Source organism: Grammomys surdaster, unplaced genomic scaffold (assembly GCF_004785775.1).
Source record: "Grammomys surdaster isolate TR1022 unplaced genomic scaffold, NIH_TR_1.0 332313, whole genome shotgun sequence".
Classification (NCBI taxonomy): domain Eukaryota; kingdom Metazoa; phylum Chordata; class Mammalia; order Rodentia; family Muridae; genus Grammomys; species Grammomys surdaster.
The window spans coordinates 43,998-58,747 of NW_021627570.1; the positions used below are offsets into that span (position 1 = coordinate 43,998).

The window sequence follows — 14,750 nt, forward strand, 5'->3', positions numbered from 1 at the left end:
AGACTAGCCTCAAACTCAGAGATCTGCCTGCTTCTGTCTCCCGAGTGCTGGGGTTAAAAGCATGTGCTGCCACCCAGTTGAAACACATAACTTTATCTTGTGTGACAAGCATTTTATCCATATCTCTCCAGCCCAAGCCTGTGATTCTTTCTTGTGGGAGGAAGGACAGGTAGAGGCTGGCCTAGCTGAGGGGGTTCACCCCTTGCCTAATTTCCACAGTTACTGGGGATCTGACGTCCGAGTCTCCTGTGCCCACAACTGTCACTCTCACCCACCAAGCTTACCCGCCCCAAGCCCAGTTTTTTAGATATCGGCGTAAAAAATAAAAACGACAGGACACCAAGAACGCTTTATTAATGTTTATTTCTAATAACAAGAAACAGAACATCAGTCCCTTATTTGTACAAAAATACCTGAAAGTTTACAATTAGGTTCACGAGCCAAAGAGCTATGTAGCACAGAGTGAAGCAAAGCACGCGGGATAAAGGTTTTGTCTATTAATTAACACCCTCTGCATTCCCTGAAACGTTTACATGTCAGGTCATTTTTCCGGTCACTGCATTTTGCACTATGACATCACAAATCTACGATGAGCTAGTAGCGCTCTCGGAGGCACAGCGATCGGACAGACTGTCAGGTATTTAAGTGCAGAAAGGAGAAGACAAAACATCTAAGCTGAGGCACATATTTCTTCAAAGTTTAAGCAAACAAAAAAAGAAAAAAGAAAAAACACGTTCAGAAACTCTTAACACCTAATAATATAACAGAGTCTACCCTATTAAAACACTAAAAACCCAAAGCATTTGGCATTTTCCTTCTCAACTTAGTCCAGGTGGTTACACGGAGTTGTCATTTAGAAAAGAAAATCACAGGCAGAGATTACAAAGTCAAACAGGCTCCAAAACAACCCTGAGCTGTCCCCTTTACATTCATGTCAATTAAATACAAAAATAAAAGTCAATTGTCCTTCAGTCTCTGATTAGGGGGGCTGGGTACCCACTAACCTAGGGACCAGCTGTTTTAAGGTGGAATTCCCAGCTGCCTGTGCAAAGGCTGGTGAGCTCTGGGCCACTGAAGTCTGCCACACTCAAGGCGGGTGGGTTGCAGCCTTCAACAATTCACTTCGGCAAGGGAAGTACAAAATACTACGTCAAACCAGCTACGTACAAAATTGTGAACCAGAGTCAAGCCTATACTTCCTCTTAAATAAAATGCATACTTATAAATATGAGATACACATCCTAGCTGTTCTACTGTAGAGGCAAAAGAGAAAAGGATTATGCACTGTGGGGACTGGTCTGTGTAAACTGGAAAAAGAAACCCTAGGGTTGTTTATTGTCTGTTTGTAAAGTTCTGACCTTAAGTCAGCAAAAAGAAATGAGTATGGTAAAACTGAAATGTCCGTTATCTGTCTTTAAGGGGAAGATCAGTGGGAGCCTGCTGCCAGGTATGAACTTGAGAATTCTCTCATTGTCAACTGAACGATTAACTAGCTGCGAAAGAAAGAGAAATGCAATTGAGCACTTATGCATAAGAAAATGGTTAACTAAAAAAAAGTCAAAAAGATTAAAAAGAAAAAAAAGGAAAAAAATTCTTCATTTGTTGTAATAACATCTCGTGGAAACACGGTTGCGTGGTCTGTGAACTACAGTGTTTCTATCCTGTGGACCAGCTTCTTGCTGGTCTGCTTTACAAAGCGCTGTCATATCTATCTTCCACTATGCCGTCAACCGCAGCAAAATCGGAAGTGGCTCCCTGGGGAGCACTTCAATGAGTCGGGACTGGCAATCTAGTGGCTAGCTCAGGTATGTAGCAGACTTCCTATGTGGTGTCAAAAAAGGAAATGTGTTCACCACAATTGTCTGTGTGTTTCTCAAGAGAGTCCTGTCTGCTACTCTCATGCCTGATAAATCATCAAGGGGACAACAGAGGGTCCTCCATGGAGCTCAGGGGACTCAATGATAACTCCGGCCACCTTCTGACTCCTCTCTCAGAGGAGGAGGCAAAACATCATGCTCCTAAAATCTGTCCAATGTTCACAACCACTGTGAGGTACTTCTCACCCTAAGCCAGCAGAGGCAGAGCCTCTGCATACCCTGCTCCTGCTGGCTTAGGGGGTTTTCAGTAGGGTGCAGAGGTCATCAAGCGAAGACTTAAAAGCCAGCCTAAGGCTGTGCCTCTGCAGTGTTTCCTTCTCTTTATCAACATCAATGCTCAGAGTGACAGAGCACAAGGCCAACAAGTTGGCATTTTTCTCTTTCGATCCTTTAACCCCACCCCCCCACCCCATCCCACCCCTGTGGGAGAACTGAAATGACTGAGGCTACTGCAGAGGGTAAAGGCAGCGATTATTCTACAACAGTGGGCGGCTGTGAAAATGGGAGGCACAGGGCACCCCAGATGGACTGTGTGGCATCCACAATGAATACCAATGTGTTCCAAGAAGGCTGGCTGACATCAGTCTGAAGCTGAGGTCATGCAGCTGTGCTGTGCTGGGAACAGTGAGTTTTCCAAAGTTATGAGGTCTCCGGCACTGTGGAGAACGAGACACACTAATAATAAATGACCAGACGTCAGCACAACAACAACGATGACCAGACTGTGGCAGCTTGATTGCGTCCACAAAACATGCTTGGTGTCATCTGCGGATGACACCTTTTATTTTATTATTTTTTGTTTAAAAAAAAAAAGCGCTTTTCAAGTATAATGGGGAGGACTGGGGTGTCTATAATGTAGGAGCCAAACCCACACTGTTGCAGCCTGCAGAGAGCAGGATGCCATCTAGAAAACTTTGGGGAGCCATTTGTAGGCCGAAGCCTGCCAATTCAAAAACTCTTTGTCTCATCTGGGTTGCAAAGCCACAGCATCCTCTCCTACCATAGGCCGAGTACAACATTGACAACGAAGAAGGAGTGCAAAAAAGTGATCAATACAAAAAGTAAACATCGCGTTTTGAATTGTCAAGGTTATTCCAGGGCAAGAGTTCATTTCCAATCATTTTCTCTGCGGTTTTCACCCTACGTGGCCTAATCAAAATCGTCATTCCAGTTTCTTCCCACACTTGCACTGGATCTCTTCCCTCCCCCAATTTTAAATGGCTGACGCAGAGGGAGGTGGTCCTGCTTGATCCGAAACGGCAAATCTTTGTGAAGTCCAATAACTAATTGATGTAGGTCGGTTGGTACCGATCAAAAAGCCATGTTGTTCTGAGTCCTTGGGTGGGAGTAGGTGTTGTGTGTTCTCACCCTCATGCAGGCCTCTCTTCTCCGTTCCAGTGTTGCTGCCTCCAGCCTCTGTGAGTGAGCGGGTAGGGAGGTCACAAGGCCACGCGGATGCAGTGGTGCTTCAGCTTGCAGGGCAGAACACCTTTGTTGAGCTGGTAGAAGTCGACCAGCTGGATCAGATCGGAGAACTTGGTGTTCCCATCATCCAGAGTGAAGAAGGTCTGCCCATCATCCTCACACTGTGGAGACACAGAAAACAAAAACACTTGCCATGTTAGAGGGTGTGATCTTGGGGAATAACCTGTGGCACTGCAGGGAGGGTTAAACTACATCAGACAGTCTCCTAAGTTCTGTGCTTTACAAAGGAAAGCAAAGGGGGCTGAGGAAGGTGGTCTGTCATGGCACAGTGGAATAGACCACAGGTAGAACTGTCTCATGATCCAATGACCAGGTGGGCAGAAGACCATGAGCTCCCTTGGGACCCACTTAACCATCAGCAAGTTCCTTTATATTTTGAGCAGCCATGGGGCACACTGGCTCAGGTCTGACCATTCCTGTGCAGAAAAGAGCCAATGTCCAATCTGCTGCAAGAGTCTAGTATACCTGGATACTCCTACATAGTTTCACATAAGCTGAGGTCTCGGCAACAGTGGCCTCTCAGCAGTATTCCCTCTTGGGGACTCTTGAGAACTGCTTCCCTAGACTTGAAGCCGTTGGCTCCCATCTATAAGCTTGTTATGTTTAAATTGGGAACTGCATTAGAAATAGAACCAGGGAACTCAGAAGGGAGACTAAGTTAAAGGCATTGGTACTTACAGGCAAGATCTGGAAGTTTTTAATCTTCTGGTGATGGCACAGTGTCAGTACGAACGCCTTTGGATTACTCTGGCTGTCACGAAGAAGGAACAGCCTGCGGAGTGGAAAACCAGCAATTTATTATTGATTCCTTTTAAAATCCCAAATGAATTGTCCATGTATGAACATACATGTATGCATGTGTATACCAGCTAGAACTGACTGAGAAAAATGGGCTTGCAGCCATGACACTTTGGTGTGCTGGCACCTGAGTGACTTTCAGTGGCTACAGTGGATGCAGCACACAGAAGGTAGTCTAGATGCCATTCAACACTGAAAGGAACCAGGGGCCCTGAGAATATGATGGATTCAGGCAAGGCAGGGAAACTACAAAGATGGAACTGCAATGTTCTGTATTAGAGAGTCAGAAAGTGTTCAAAGGTTGATAGGGATATGCCACAATTATCCAACAAAGAGAAGATGTCGAGCACACAAGGGAGGAGTGGAAGACTGGAAGTATTCACCTGGGGATACATGCTTGAAAAGAAACATTTCCCACTGCAACTGTGCCTTTTTCTTGATATTTACTCTTTACAAAAGGGAACATATTAGCTTGATGGTACAGGAATCAAATTGAGACTGTCTTTATCCCGCGTCAGATCACCACCATGGGGATAGGAGAGATGTCTCCAGCCTGAATACACCGAGGAGGCTACTGAACCATTTCCTGTGTACTCTTGCCCCAGATATATGAGCCAACTCTAGCCATGGGACACTGCCTGGAGTAAATCCAGACACCACTTGTCAGGTCTGTTGTCTGCTCACAACAGGAACCGACTATAATGCCTTTGAGGATGTTAGATGCATTACCCAAGGTTGTGGATTTTTTTCGTTTTCTTATGAAGCATGCAATGAGGGGGTACTACAAAAATTTAAATGAATAAGTGGCAACTGTATCAGTGTTAGCTTCCTGGCTTTTATAATGCCACCTTGGTTATGTAAGACCACACAAAGCTTCCACTAGGAATAAAAGGACACTGATCTATAATTTACTTTTAAATAATTAAAATAAATAAACAATGGCAGAGTGAATGTGCTGTCTTGTTAACCAGTGGTCCTGGGTAAAGTTATATACTAGAGTTGACTGCATTTTTCCTGAAACTTTTCTACAACCTCTAAACAATTACAAAATAAAATTTAAAATAGAACAGCACAAAGAAGTCTAAACTCATGCTTTCCCATACCTTAAACACATTAGGAAAGAAGAAAGTTTCCAAGCCCTACTGGCATTATGAAGAAGAAATGTCTTGAGACATTAGACCAAACTACCACTAATAGTGGTGTCACCAGCTTGGAAAGTGTGATATTTGAACAGAAGGCAGTTAAATAGGACTGGGAAATCCACACCAGCATATTATTCCATGGCACAGTTTAGCCAGGCTTATAGGGAAAATGTTATCCCAGACCTAAGATATGTCGCATGTTTTTCTCATATTCAGAATCCCTATTTAACTATATATCTTTATCTGTATCTACAGTGATCACATGAAATCAATGAAAGTAAGAGGGACCAGTCCTATTTGGTAGGGAGGAGAGGGACCAGTGGAAGACAAGCGACAAGGAAAGTAAGAAGGGAAAAATATGGAAAAAGTACAATAACAGGTATATATTAAAACTCTGTAATGAAGCCCATTGTTTTGTAAACCACTTTTTGGGGTGGGGGTGGGGGGAGGTGGAGGGAGGACATAATCATGGGTGCTATTGTCATGGAACATGTTCCACTGCAGGTAAGATGACAAAATGCCATGAAAAGAACATGGTTATTCACACTGAAACCAGGGAGCTAGAGTGTTCCTTTCTGACCAGGGACAAGATGGTGGTCCCTGCCTCAGTCATTTATCTACCTACTATTTTTTGTCTGTAGATAGGGTGCTGGGACAAGATGAAGGCAAGGACTAGGAGAGGCCCCTGGGATAACTGTGCTGTGATACAGCTTGCACCCTGACGTTACCTTGTGACAGCTAATGATGTGAATGCTTGCAGGTCAACCTGCTACATGCATGCGTTCAGTCACCTAGTCACTCTGGCCAATGGCTGCTATCATCCACATCCTCTGTTGTCCAGAGTGGCTTAGTAGTGAGACAATCTACTTGAGCAGTCATAACTGTAAGATGCAAGCCTCTTGTGGCTCTAAACCACAGCTGTCTGAGGCTGCTCTCATAAAAGGGGATTTATAAAGTGTATAAATAAAAAGGTGTTGATGATTTATTTTTTTCCTCTTTGTTTACTGCCTTAAAAAGTAAAAATAACCAGCCTTGTTCTTTTCTATTGAAATTTCAGTGAAGAGGTAGAGGGCACATATGTATATATTTGCAGGACAGGACAGTTGGAAATCACTTCTGCCCTTAACTTGGCATAGGGATCATACTTTGCCTCTGAGCTAGTTTCTTTAGGGAATTGTGAGTCCTTGTGTGAGGCAGAGCAAGTGTTCAGCACATTAAGACCTCAACAGGTCATAGATTTAACTGGTCCAGTTTCCTTACCCGTCCACGAGACCTTGTTGCTTGATGATCCTGTGAGACTCCTCGCGGGAGATACGTCCATGGAACCAATGCTGAGTCCTGTGAATCACTGCAGGAGAGATGGGGAATGGAGGGTAAGACATGGCTCCTCTATAGAGACCCTCAAGAGCCAAGAAAACAACTCTGACAAACTTGGAGCTCAGCTCTCGTAGCGTGGAAGCAGAGGTAGCTCTGCCTGTGCATTGTGCACAGTTTAAGAAAGGCTCAGAGAGCAGAGGTCTTCGCCTTTATAGACATGCTTACCTGAATTCAGAGTCGAAGGATGAAGAGGGCTTTGGCTGCTTAGGACATTCATGCGAGTGCTTCGCTTCTGTAATAGAAATGCTTACATCAGCAAAGATGAGAAATTGACATACCAAGGCACCCACTGTCCAGGACAGGGTGGCTGAGCAGTGTTCCCTAACCCTCAGCCTCCAATGACACTACCTGACTATGGAGAATAAAGAGGTTACTGGCCAAAATGGTAAATAGAATACATTTTGGTTATTTCTAGCCAACTGTGGCTGTGGTAACATGTTTCTTATCCAGACTACTTAGGATAAAAATCCCGGAGACTCAGCAGAGCAGCACAGGCTAGCACTTTAAGCTCCGACAGTTTTCAGAACACTGCTCTCCTGAGTCCCTGTACTGAAGACTTTTGCCCTTTTCCCACACTATGGATGAAGGACTGGGAATGTCTTCTAAGCAGAGCCCTGGGCAGGTGTTCTGCACATGGTCTTTAAATTTCAGGGAAACCTGAGATGGGAGATAATCTTTCCATCTGCAGATTCAGCATTTGAGCTTAGAAAGAGAACTGTTCCCCGTGGAGTCCTCATGTGAACGTCTGGCCCCGTGCCCTCCACGAATAGCCACTAGTAATTTATCACAGGAACAGCTCAGGATAGACTGGTGTGGAGGGCTGACAGCATGGGGGACCTTTGGGGCCAGCCGCTTCCTGCACGTACTCCCATAGTTCCTTCCACCAACACTAGCAGAGCCATTCTCCTGGCAAAACTTGGGAGTATGTGTGTAACCAGTTTCAACCAGACTGGGGTTAGTGACTTACACGCCAGGCATGGCCCTCTTCCAGGGCAGCACTCTGGGCTTCAGCCGGATTATCAATCACTCTTCCAACTTGTCCAGAAAAATCCATGGCCACAAGAGAATTCTCAGAAACGCTGCGCTGTAAAGCAAAGGCCACAGATTGTAAGATGCAGGGGAATCAGCCAGAGCAACATGTCAAAGAGACCTCCCTCCCACCATGAAACAATCATAAAGACACCAGGAAGGGTGCTACAGAATTCCCTGTTTTACATTGAAAGCTTAGTTATCTAAATGGAACCACACTAAAAATGGCTTCGGGCTTTGTTTAAAAAGAAGGAAAGGAAAGAAGGAAGGTGATCATCTCCAATTCTTCACTGAAGACAATGCTTGGGGGCATTAGTTTAGGGAAGTAGACACAAGACTATAGCTTGCTGTCTCTCCTGGGAGTAAGTACCAGAGGGTCTTTAAAATCACAATTTGATAATATGGTGCATTTCTGTGCTTTGGGGAGCAGGAGTGGTTATACTCTCAGTATCTTCACTAGAGAATGGCTTCAGCATCCATGGGTTCCAAAACAAAAGCCAAAGATAAGAAAGATGGCTCCCCTTATTTCTGGAACAGGCAAGGCATGTTGCAATGAGGTTCCCACAGCCTTGACTCTTGAGGGCCCTGACTCCACCACTTACCATAGGTGCATTGAAAGGAGGGGGCAGACCCTTCCTCTGCTGCGGGATGCGATAGTTTTGGTACAGGAGCATTCCATACTGAAGAGGAAAGACTAGCGTTAGTACCAGCACCTGAGAGCTTCCATAGCCCCAGTCCACAGCAAACCCCACAGCTGGGAGGGCAGTTCTGATGCACAATAGCGGAGTACTCTCTGCGAAAGCCCCCCCCCCCCCCCCCCCCCGGCCGCCATGGACATAACACTCGGGGGATAGTGAGCTTCTGTTGAGTTCTGCCTCAGAACTTCTATCCTGGAAGAGGGGGTTGCTGACTGTTCTGGGAATGTTGGGAGAGGGAAACAAACAGGGCAACAACACCTATCATAATACCAAGGTCAAGAGTAATTACCTTTCTGGAGATTTGCATGAGTCAAATAGAATAGTCTAAGTGATCTACTGCATTTGCTACTACCCATTTTTATGATCAATATACTATCATTAGCCCCACTCTACAGATAACGGCACAGAAACACAAGGGAGCAAGTGGTCCAAGGTCACGAGAAGAGAGGCATTCAGGACCTACAACACACAGCCAGCTAGTTCTAAAGCTGGTCTCCAGAGTCTCCAGGTTTCATATACTTTGAACAGCCCCCAAACCACTCCCAAACTATTTATGCAAAACACCAAATTAGAAAATTCTGAGAGTGAGCAAGTGAGAAGGCACAAGAAAGAGGAAATAAAATTATGAAGTGGCTGCACCACCCTCTTGTCCTTCCTTCATGAGGGATGAGCTCTCTTTCAGCTTTTGGTCCTATAGGGACACTCCTCCCTAAAGTACAAACATGTACAACATGACAAAAACATTCTCCATGAGTGGAAGTCCACTTCTGTGAGAGGAGAAGAGAGGGGACAGGGCAAGACAAGTGTCTGAAGTGGAAATCACCAAGAATTTCCTCCTATTGCTAAGAAAATAACCAAACTCTAGAGTCGAGAATATATAAATCAGGCACATCATAAGAAAACTGCTAAAAAAAAAAAGACAGAAAACATATCAAAACAAAAACAGTTGACATTTTTCCATGAATGAGTCACAAGACAAAGGATAGTGAGAAATTACTGCTCCTAGTGAGCTGTTCCTTCACTAATGGAGGCAAGACTAAGAGTTTCTAGGGTCCACACTAGAGCTGACTTCTTCTAGTTCCAGAAAACAATGCATCTTCAGGGGAAAAATCATAGTGCAAACATGCAGATTAAAATAAAATGTGAATATATAAAGCACAGCAGCAGGATGTCTTAGGGGATTTTAGTATGCAGAGAACGACTATCCGCAACAAGAATATTTCAAATAGGTGGTATAGGACACGAAGACAGCTCTTATGTCAGCCTATCTGTGGTGAAGGGATCAAATAACATGACTTTTTAGTAAGTTAAAAAGTTGCAAGTTGTTGTACTGGGGTACCCACTGGAGAACAGTGGTCTCTGAGTCATTAGAATGGCCTGCCTGATATATGTGCTTAACTGGGGGCCCTAGGCCAGACCACAGAGCCTATGTTAAGAATGTGACTCATGTTGGGCCTGGGGCCATGCTAGGGACTAAGACCAGCCACATAAGTGATGGGTCTGTATGGCCAACAATGCATGGAAATTGGGGTCTACACTAAGGTCTGGGTGAGCTTACCTGATCAGTAAAGCTTTGGGTGAATTATCACACATTATTGTCAGTAGGGTCAAGTACTGTATATGTACCTGACTCCTCTCTTCAGGGTTACTTTCAGGCCATCAACTCACAACTAATTATTATCCCTTTCATTATAATAATGCATATACAAGCTTTGCTAAATTTGTAGCCCTAGCTCATTAATGAAGGGGAGGGAAATCTAGAGGGCCTCTCCCCACAATACCCAGTGACACTCCTAATAAGAAAACCTAAAATATGTACTCTTTTGAGCAACAATATAGCGTCTCAAGTAGAAAATCCCAAATTTGATTTTGGGATTGAATGTGAGAGATCAGTGTCTAGGCAAATATGTAAAATTACTTCAGGCCATGTGTAAAATATATGTATGAAACAAATGTATTTCATGTTTAGACAAATATTCCTGGGTCACAAAAAGCCAAAAGCCAAAGTGTTTCTGGTGCCAAGTATTTTGGAGAAGGGTCATTCATCTGGAATTGTACAAGTTACAGTTATTCTGCTGTAACTGGAATTTGTGGTACTTTTATAATTACTCAACTGATATATCTTCTGATTTTCTTTTACCTTCTCTCCTTGATCTATGAATTATTTTAAATAGATCGTTTCTATAAGTAGGTATAAAATTATACTTTATTTGCATTGAATTTTTTAATATATTTTTTAAAATCTCAGTTACTAAGGAAATAGACTGTTTTCACATTTGTTGGTTTTAGTTTAAAGACTACAAATTCACACTGTTTCTACTTAAGAATATAAGGACCCACACGGTGGTAGCTGTATTCATACAACCTCTTTAAGTGGTTAAGCCATTAGCCATTTATGTAGCAGCTGTCTACAGAGTTACGTTCTTTCATTTCCCTTTTACTTTAGGTGACTGGGCTTTAAAGATACATGTATAGTCCAATTACGGTGATTTCCTTTGTGTGCTCTAACAATGTTTCCTGCTGCATTGCCGTGTAGCCTTTCACTCCCTATTCACATCACATTAAATGTGACTCTCCCAAACAGCAGAGGATTAAGGTAACAGTGGACTGTTTTGTTTCTTTGTGTAAAGAGACAACAGCCATGTCTCCACATTCAGAACTTGCCATGTAAAGAAATATCCTTCTGGGCTGGCGAGATGCCTCAGGGAGTAAAGGTGCTTGTCACCAAGCCGGGATTTGGTCCCCAGAACTTACATGGTGAAGGAGAAGACTACCCCAAGTTGTCCTCTGACCTCTATACACATGCCCACACACATTCCCCTAAAGAAACTAATTAATAAATTAACATAATAAAGAACCATAAGCACATCAATAAAGTTCACAGGAGTTTAACATTACAAATGGGGTTGAGTTTGGGGATCTAATGAAAGGAATCCATTTGCTTTGCGAATCTATTGTGCATTGACAGATTTCCTTTATTACCTAGTTTCTATTCTGGCCATTAACCCTAGAAGACCCAAAACGTCGAATAAAAGGACAGATCTTTCTCTACTAACTCAGTGAGACACATAGGTTCTTAAGTGAGGTAGTAGGCAAGTTTACTGCTTTGTGCAAGGGTAAAAAAAGCTTTAGAGTCATGGTCAAAGAATGCTTCAGAGAATGCACCTCAACTCCAGGAATATAAGACAAATTTAAAGAAATGCTTTTAAACAGGAGGGAGCTGTAATTTAATGGAAGGCACACCCTATTTAGCATAGGTGTTAAGCAAATCTATTAAGTACAACCAGGCTCAAGATTAGATGGCTCATGCCCCTGGATCAGAAGTGGCTTGAACATCTAACTGTCGGACTCTTGTCCCTTCTTCAGGTCATGGAAACCCAGGCTGTGGCTACATTCCTTGCCAAGTTCTAGCAGGCCAAGGGTAAGGAATACGTCTTCATTGTTACAAGCCACTGAGACTGGAGATTCCTCCTAACTCATAATACTCTAATACGGCACATTAAAAAAAAAATCAGGCTTTTTATTTGTTTGTTATATTGGGCAGTTACAGATTCTGCCCTAAAATGAGGAAACATTCTGCTATAAAAATCTTTGAAAACCACTAGCTTTGGCCTCTTTAGGGGAAAAAATGCAATGAAAGTTCTAAACCCACAAAGCTTACAATATATATATGACAAAGAAATACATTTGGGGGAGGGGAAAACTCCAACTGCCTAAGGTTTGAACAGCTGACTTACAAGTTAAGATAACTAACATCTATGCACAAAAAATTAACTGAATCCTTCCACTTGGTCTCAATAGGTTACAAAACAAAGGGTATTTTAATATCATTAGGTAAGGTGGCCATCATCTCAGTCTGAAGGACTACAAAGCTGTACTTTCCTTATGAGAACAATTGGCTTGAGGCCCAATTCATCCTACTGGCCTTATCTTTCATTTTTGCCATAGTCAGGAGACACCTCCTTTCAGTAACTGAGACTCCTGTGTGGAACCAGGGAGTGAGTGAGTGCTTGCAACCAAGGGGAGATACTTAAGGAAAGGCTGCTGACACTAAGCCACCCAAGTCATTCTGTGGTTCTTAGTCTGCTGCTCTCCCTGGCAGTCAGGCTAGGCCCCCACAAGGCTTCTCTGACCTCTTTATACCCAGAGCAGTCTTTTGTTCTGCATAACCTTCTCACTGCTGAAAGGACTTTGATCACCACATTTAGCTGCTTCAGAGCACTGCAGTGAATTTCTTCTTTGTTTCCAACATGCTGGTCCTACTGTCAAAGTGCTTTTGCAGAGGAGGCTCCTTATGCCTCTTGGTGGTCTGCTGTCTTGCAGAACATGAACCTAATTGCCTTTTTAGGGTGGGGTAATTTAAAACCAAAGCAACCACAATGACAGGCTCTTGTGCTGATTCAGCAAGACATTTTGTGGGGGAAATTTTTACATCAGTTTAAGAAACTTTCAGAAAAGGAGGAGAAGAGAAGTAGGTAACCGTTACAACTTTCTAACCCTCTAGTACAGTCCTATGTCCAAGAAGTGACGAAGAGCAAAAAAAGCTGACTCTACGTCCTGCATTGTCCACTAAGTAAATCTGTTCCACTGAGCACAGCAATGCCTTTCTCCTACCCAAAAATGAAGGACATCCTAATATTGTTACATACTTATTTTTTTTTTTTTTAAAGATTTATTTATTTATTTTATGTGAAGAGAGCATTGGATCCAATTACAGATGGTTGTGAGCCACCATGTGGTTGCTGGGAATTGAACTCATGACCTACTGGAAGAGCAGCTAGTGCTCTTAACCCCTGAGCCATCTCTCCAGCCCCACATACTTATTTTTTAACTAATAGTTTTTCTAAAACATTGATCAACTTTCTTTTTCCTTTTTTTTTTCTTTTTCCTTTTTTAAAGAAAGGGTTTCTGAATAAGGTCTAAGCTGTCCTCAAACTCAACCATCTTCCTACCTCCACCTCTAACTGCTGGGATTCTAGGCATGCGTAACAAACCTAGAAATCTTATTATTTTAACATATACAAAGTATTCCTTTCACGGCTAGCTTATATCATGTCAGTTTGATGACAGACTTTGAACAGGCTTAGAACTGAGAGTTGTCTACTACAGGGAAATTTCTTACCCCCTGATGCTCAGAGGACATTTGAAAACATCTAGAGGCATTTTTGGCTGTCTCCACTGACTAGGGGCATCTTGTAGAAGAGATCTACAATGGACAGAACTCCATCGATAGCCAAAAAGGAATCAGTTTACGTCAACACTTGATAGTGCTCAAGCCGGAAAACCTGTTTCTACCGTTTCTAGTGGTCTGAGCCCTTATGTAGAAGAATATACAACTACAGTTGATAAATCACATTTAGTAGAAACGACATAGCATTTTTGTGCCAGGATGGACCCACATCCAGTTGCTTGTTCTGCATGAGGTGCAACCAACTATAGCCTTGAGTCATGTTACCTTGAGGAGTCTGAAGGCTGTCATCCAGCAAGTACGGATCTGCTCATCTTCGGCACAGAGCAGACGAAGCTCCTTCATCTCAGTCTTCGCTTTGTTTGGCTACAGGAGAGACAAAAAGCCAACCAGTGAAACAGTGTGAACTCATACACCCAATGTTAGAGAAGGCTGTCCTCAAACCTTAGAAGCCAATACACCATGGTGAGATCCAAGTACAACTAGTCACTGGTTATCTGCGCAAAGGCAAGGAAGCTGATCTAGCTCTTATCTCCCAAGTATCCATGGAGATTAAATAAGACAGTGACTATAAAATGATTACAACAGGTCATGCATAAGTGTTCAGGAGATAGTAGTCATGACCATGATAATCAACACTGCCACAATTTCACCAAGAGGAAAAAGAACATGGTCTTGGCTGTGGTGTGTGTGCATATATGTGCAAGTATGCATTGTTTGCACCCATGTACACATTCACATCTGTGTGTTCTGACTACAGGCACACATCTATATCCATGTGACAGTGTTCTCATATACACATATAGCGGGTAGGCAGTATCATGGTCAATCCTCATGATCAGAAGCCTACATAGACAGTGTAGTACACTTAATAGCTGCAGGCAATCAGGTGTCAGGTCAAGGGTCCCTTCCTTAACCAGTTTCTGCTTCTCCTTACTATGACCAGGTAAAAGCTGTACCCAGTGCAGGAGGGCTAATGGCTACCTGGCCTTAAGTCATCGAGGCCTCTTAGTGCTCCATAGAGTGTGTGTCTACCAAGCACCCAGGCTATTGAAAGTTTTCTGTTTAGAGCAGAAGGATCCACAACCAAATAAATACTGGCCAGGAGAAAATGCCTTTGCATAGCTCCCAGTCCCAGCAAATGGACAGCATTCTG

The 14,750-nt window shown here is 43.2% G+C and overlaps 1 protein-coding gene across 1 annotated transcript in view; it reads right to left on the reverse strand.

Moving 5' to 3' along the window:
- Positions 1 to 344: 344 nt before the first annotated feature.
- LOC114616489 (growth factor receptor-bound protein 10) overlaps positions 345 to 14,750 on the reverse strand; it is a 104,922-nt gene continuing 90,516 nt past the window's right edge. Inside the window, exons 11-17 of the mRNA XM_028761941.1 lie at positions 13,862 to 13,960; positions 8,311 to 8,388; positions 7,647 to 7,763; positions 6,845 to 6,911; positions 6,563 to 6,650; positions 4,041 to 4,134; positions 345 to 3,463 (exon numbers count right to left, since the gene is read on the reverse strand). Of these exons, the coding sequence (XP_028617774.1) occupies positions 3,317 to 3,463; positions 4,041 to 4,134; positions 6,563 to 6,650; positions 6,845 to 6,911; positions 7,647 to 7,763; positions 8,311 to 8,388; positions 13,862 to 13,960 (690 nt within the window). The 3' untranslated portion in view covers positions 345 to 3,316. The remainder of the gene's footprint in view (positions 3,464 to 4,040; positions 4,135 to 6,562; positions 6,651 to 6,844; positions 6,912 to 7,646; positions 7,764 to 8,310; positions 8,389 to 13,861; positions 13,961 to 14,750) is intronic.